The sequence below is a fragment of the Stegastes partitus genome, unplaced genomic scaffold (genome assembly GCF_000690725.1).
Source record: "Stegastes partitus isolate 25-593 unplaced genomic scaffold, Stegastes_partitus-1.0.2 Scaffold886, whole genome shotgun sequence".
Lineage (NCBI taxonomy): Eukaryota > Metazoa > Chordata > Actinopteri > Pomacentridae > Stegastes > Stegastes partitus.
Window position 1 is genome coordinate 279,899 of NW_007578617.1, and position 6,000 is coordinate 285,898.

Genomic DNA, 6,000 nt, shown 5'->3' on the forward strand with positions numbered 1-6,000 from the left:
AAACATTTGAGCAGCTGAGTTCGTGCCTCTGCGAAGTCCCAACCCCTCCTTTGGGAAGCTGCAGTGCCTGCTGTTGTCTACAGATTATAAATATCTCAGGTTCAGATCAATCTCTGTCTTCTGAGTGATGAAAACAGCGACGCAGCCTCGGTGGTGTGGGAGAGGAAAAGCCAAAGATTATAGTACTCGGAGCACTCAGCCGTGCTAAATGCTCCCTGGTGAAGTGTCCGTGCCTCTCAGTCAACACAACACATATTTTTAGCGGTGTTGTTGACCTGAGAGGGAGCCAGTTAAAGCTTAACTTTGGGGATGAACTTGATTTTTCTTGGTGTGGACTTTGAGCCGTTGCATGTCCTTCTAGTAGCCAAGCGAGGCATTTGATTGTTTGAGTGGCTTTTTTCCAGCTATTGGATTTCTGATCAAATCATTTGTTTGTGCAGACAGTGAAGCTTCTCCTTGAGCTGCCTGCTGCACAACAACTTTTTCAGGACTTTATGTGTGCCCTGGAACAAGGACACTGAAAATAAAAGCAACAATAAAACTACAATAACAGTAAAAAATAGCAGCAGTTAAAATTCTTCAGTGCATTCTGGCATTCGAAGTTTAAAAAGTAAAAGCCCTCAAGTGTTATGAGCAAAGTAGTAGACAGTAAAGATAGATACACCACATATATATATTTATATGTACATGCTGCATACACATATATATGTGGTGTATCTATAAAACAATGCTGTTATGCAGTTTTATTCCATTCAAGCTGGTTTACACTCTTCCACGGCTCCATTTATACAACAGGGTTTGTGTGGTTGAACTTACATAAGCCTCGTCTCATCACTTATTATATCGCGATCGATGCAGAAGAACCAAACATAGCGTCTCTTTTGTATTCACGCCTTTCTGTGTTCGAGCCTCGGCGCCTACATCACCCACAATTCAACTGGACCGCGGCCGACGGTTCGCTCAGAGATCGGGCTGTTCTGCTGCAGCTGAGGTTTCTCACGGCAGATATTCTGATGGCAGGAGAGGCGCAGACGTGTTAATAATGGCTTCGGGTCGTGCTGTTGTCGACGCTGTCGTGTCTCACTGGGACATTTAATGGAACTGAGTCATTACTCGTGTTACTACTTCCACCTGTGCTTTTCCTGCTTCAGGGGAAAGAAAACATCACTTCTGTGGAACTGCACGCCACCAGATCTTCTTCATGTAGGAACATGTTGATGTGTGGCTTTGCCCTCAAACGTATGAAAAGTGAAAGCATGTGTTCTGCAAGTCAGCGATATATCAGTGTTATATTATCAGATGATTGATACTCATGTGTTGACTTGCTTTAAGCAGCATTTTGATGCAGTACTTGTTGGAGGATGAGCTGGTTTTAATGGCTTTTTATGCAACTAAGCAGTTAAGTCCCGTGTTTGACAACTTAGAGGTCGAGCACCTTTCAGCGGGTGTCTGAGGATTAATGAGAAAATCGATTTAGTAGGAAAGAAGAAACTAGTTCTGCTTGACAGATACACCTCTTCAAACCTCAAGCATTTGGTGAAATGAAACTTCACAAACCAGAAAGTTTTGTTTAGTCTTTAGTACTACTGTATTGCATTGGCTTATTATCTGATTCTTTATGTAAAAGTCTCACAAGGAAGCTCTTCTCCCTGGACTGTAGGATAACTAAGTAATTTAAATAAAAAAAATAAATAAATAAATAAAGACTACTGAGGTGTAGAGCTTAATCGAAAGTCTTTACTTCCTATTACTGTTTATGTGAAACTATTCTCCTTGATCCGCGTCCCTTGCGAAACATTTCGAGCTGCATTCTTGTTACTCTGAAACGCAGCGTGCTTGGAAAATAAAGAACTTTACCTTCAGAGAAATAAGTTCTCAGAAACTCACCAGTAAACACGCAACATTGTGGATGTGTTGAGAAATGTGGAAGCGTGAGGCCGATTCCTCTCTCGGCCGCGCAGGCCGGCGTTTGAGAGGAAGACGGCGCTTCGCTGTGGTTACACATGGCGTGAAATATTCTGCTTCAGCTGTCGTTGTGCTGGAGAAATGTCCCAGTGTGCAGCCAAAGCACCGCATGTCCATCATTGTCGTGTGTTCTCGGGATGGTTTTGGGGCTTTTCTTGTACGTACCTGTTGACGTCTCACCTGCAGGTCGGTTTGTAGTGAATTGTTTGATTTGGTGTCGTTTCCCTTCTCCCATATTTTCATTTCCTGTTCTGAGAGCTCCCCCCGTCAGCCCAGCGTTAATGACATGCACACCAGTGACACATGAACTGCATTCTAACACGAAGCTCAAGAACGAGTCACCGCGGAGCAGAACTCACACCAGTATAGTAAAAGCACAGAAAGACGTGAACATTTTCTCGTTCTTCACTGTCGTTCAGTAAAAAGCAGCAACTTGCAGGAAAACGTGAAGCTAAACTTTAAAATGACAAAGATGTGGGAATGAATAATAAGTTAAACTGTATTTGTTCTGTAGTTTCACATGACTTTAAGCAGAGATTAACTCAGTTCTCTGTGTTGACACCTAATGAGGAAGCTTTATCCACAGAGGACGAGAAGACAGAAACCATCATGACGCTGCAGACTCACGTCCTTCATGAATGATTTCACACAGACCTCCAGTGTTACAGAGAGAAACCCAACAATTCAAGTCACATGTAAACAGTTTTAATAACGCGATCTCTCTTCTCAGGAAACAAACGAACAGAAGCTATATAAGATCGCCAGCGAGCTCTTGCACACGGAGAAGGCCTACGTAGCGCGACTTAACCTGCTGGACCAGGTGAGGAACTTGTTCAAAGTTCATTTCTGCTTTTTTTTGTCCCACCGTGTCACGCAGTCAAGGAGCTTACGTTTGCTGCGAAGGGAAACTCTCAGCTTACTGTAACTGTATACGGCTCTGCAGGTGTTCTGTGCTAAGCTAATGGAGGAGGCGAACAAAGGAACGTTCCCCGTGGATGTAGTGAAGAACATCTTCTCCAACATCTCCTCTATCAACGCCTTTCACGGCCAGTTTCTGCTCCCCGACCTGGAGAAACGCATGGGCGAATGGTGAGTCTGAAATATAAAACCGATAAAACTTTGGAATTTTTTGGAGTTTAAGTAGGACAGAAATTGAAAAACAAAGTCATGCAGTCCATCAGTAATGGATTCACGTTGCCTCGTCGCTCCTTCCCCGCAGGGCGTCGACTCCTCGCATCGGGGACATCCTGCAGAAACTCACACCCTTCCTCAAAATGTACGCAGAGTACGTGAAGAATTTCGACAAGGCCATGGAGCTGCTGAAGCAGTGGATCGACCGCTCGCCGCAGTTCAAGGCCATAATTCAGGAGATACAGGTACGAACAGTCCACCACAAGCCAATCTGGGAAAATGCACTTCCTGAAAATGATGCTGATGCAGTAAATGTGTTCGTATCTGACGGGATGGAGGATGATCATTTATAAGGTCGAATGAAGTGTTTGTATGACAATGTGAGCTTTCTGGTCGTATGTGGACAGAGCCAAGAGGTGTGCGGCTGCCTGACGCTTCAGCATCACATGTTGGAGCCGGTGCAGAGAGTCCCTCGATACGAGATGCTGCTGAAGGACTACCTGAAGAAGCTGCCTCAGGACGACCCCGACCGACGAGATGCAGAAAGTGAGTCGAAACAGTGCCTAAGCTTCCGACCATGAGGTGTCATTTTCATATCACGTGAAGAACATTTGAGGATGTGATGTCTGGCTCTGTTAAAAATAATCCATGTTTCCCTTCAGAATCGTTGGAAATTATCGCCACAGCAGCGACTCACTCCAACAGCGCCATCAGAAAATCTGTAAGTTAAGATGCTCCTCAGTCTCCTTGTTGAGAATCTCCCCAACGCTTTACAACCTGACTGAAATACATGTCTGTGAATGATTTAGGAGAACCTAAAGAAGCTGATGGAGATCTACGAGATGCTGGGGGAGGAGGAGGACATCGTTAACCCCTCCAACGAGTTCATCAAAGAGGGCCACATCCTGAAGCTGGCAGCCAGGAACACCTCAGCCATGGAGCGGTACCTCTTCCTGGTGAGAGAAAGCGTCGAGCACACCAACGTCTTCAGGCCTAATGAAGGACACTGCAGGGAAATATGCTGACCTTCAGCCGCACCAGTCAATTGAAACAAGTGAATCATTTCATGCCAGGAAACACCTCCGCAAGGACACGTCAGGGGCCCATAAACAAATCCCTCAATTTACTGAGATTGCCGGATGATGTGATTATGTTCTGGTTGTTTCTTATTAGCTGCATGCACAATGTGTCCCAGCTGTGTGATTGAGGTTACCTGCTGAGCTTTAGGCTGCGTCCTTTTCAAGTAAACAATTAGAGAAACTTGAAACTACTATAGTGCTGATCCGTGCTTCTCACATGTTCACATGGCTCAGCTGCAAAGTTTTCCTTTGTTTTTTTCCTTCCAGTTCAACAACATGCTGTTGTACTGCGTGCCCAAGTTCAGCCTGGGAGGGACCAAGTACACGGTGAGGACGCGGATCGGCATCGACGGCATGAAGGTCCTGGAAACCACCAACGAGGACTACCCTCATACCTTCCAGGTGTCGGGGAAAGAGAGGACGCTGGAGCTCCAGGCCAGGTACTATCGGCGTGCATTTTGAAACTTGTACTTTCTGCAGTAACTGTAAAAGTTTCATCACAAACCTCTGATCTCCTCCCATATTAATGTATGTAATTATACAGAACTGTATAATGTTATATGTGGAATACCACTGAAATGAGCACCACTCCTTTAAAGCTCTTAAAAAAAGAGTCCTTCAACCACAGCTAACTGCTACGTTGGGTTGTCTTGGTGTTCTAAGCGGAATGGGAAGTGAAGGTTGTACGTTTTCACAGTTCACTTTTAATGCCTGTTCTGCTTCCTCTCCTCCTCAGCTCAGAGCAAGACAAGGCCGACTGGATTAAGGTACATAAAGCACAACAACCACATTTTATTGTGGCTTTGAAGCTCATTTAGAACGACACCCTCATTCGACGTTCTTCTTTCCCAGGCTTTCCAGGAGACCATTGAGATCTTCCAGCAGAAAAACGAGTCATTCAAGAATGCACAGAAGGACGTAGAGGAAGTGTCGGTGAGCGTTACGTCAGGACTGTACACGTTGAAGCTCTCCACACATTTCCACACCATCATGCTGAGTCTGTTTTTTTATTTTAATGCAGAAAGCCGAGCTGGGGAAGCGCGCTCCTCGCTGGATCCGTGACAATGAAGTGACGATGTGTATGAAGTGTAAGGAGCCTTTCAACGCTCTGACACGGCGGAGACACCACTGCAGAGCCTGCGGCTACGTAAGTAATCCTGACTGACTTCACTGTGTAACGTCTTCACACCAAAGACGTCTAATGATGATGACAAGTCTGAGGTACTTGTATTGTCAGGCTCCACTCGATTTCAGAAGGAAAAATTAAAGCTTTTACTACGTTTATGTGACAGCTTCAGGTTCTTTATAAAATTAGGATTTTACATACAAAACATGTGACATGCTGAGAAAATATTTGATCAAATAAAACTTCTCAGCAGTAGATCAGCTAAAAAACTTCAACTAGTCGATGTATTTATTAGGCGTTAGAAAATGTATCTGGTGATGCTGCTTTGATAATTCTGCCATGTTTCCTTTATTAGGGTCCGAGCACCCAAAAGGGTGCGAAGACCCTGTTGGAACTGCTCGGATTATTAGACACGCGTTTTTGAGGCCCTAAACATACTCGAAAACTCACCAAAATTGCCATGTACATCAGACCCGGTGAAAAATTTTATAATTTGGAAGAACAATACACACCTCAATAGAAAAATTGCTCCACAGCGCCACCTTCTAAATTGTCAAAAGCACATTTGCCTTAGAGCTACGCAGTTTTGTAGGCATATAGAGCAGGTCAGGATGAATAAAAAAGTCAGGCTGGGCCAAGTTGTAAAATGCAACACAGCTCCACGGCGCCCCCTACAATATTTCCCATTGGGGCTATGGT

At 44.7% G+C, this 6,000-nt stretch overlaps 1 protein-coding gene across 2 annotated transcripts in view; it reads left to right on the forward strand.

The window, feature by feature from the left end:
* Positions 1–5,626, forward strand: part of LOC103365866 (FYVE, RhoGEF and PH domain-containing protein 4-like) — a 50,348-nt gene extending 44,722 nt beyond the window's left edge. For both annotated transcript variants that reach the window (XM_008293419.1, XM_008293420.1), the window contains exons 6-15: positions 2,696–2,785; positions 2,909–3,054; positions 3,185–3,341; positions 3,504–3,642; positions 3,759–3,817; positions 3,906–4,052; positions 4,443–4,615; positions 4,912–4,942; positions 5,028–5,108; positions 5,197–5,626. In XM_008293419.1, the coding sequence (XP_008291641.1) occupies positions 2,696–2,785; positions 2,909–3,054; positions 3,185–3,341; positions 3,504–3,642; positions 3,759–3,817; positions 3,906–4,052; positions 4,443–4,615; positions 4,912–4,942; positions 5,028–5,108; positions 5,197–5,340 (1,167 nt within the window). In that variant the 3' untranslated portion in view covers positions 5,341–5,626. The remainder of the gene's footprint in view (positions 1–2,695; positions 2,786–2,908; positions 3,055–3,184; positions 3,342–3,503; positions 3,643–3,758; positions 3,818–3,905; positions 4,053–4,442; positions 4,616–4,911; positions 4,943–5,027; positions 5,109–5,196) is intronic.
* The last annotated feature ends 374 nt before the right edge of the window (positions 5,627–6,000 follow it).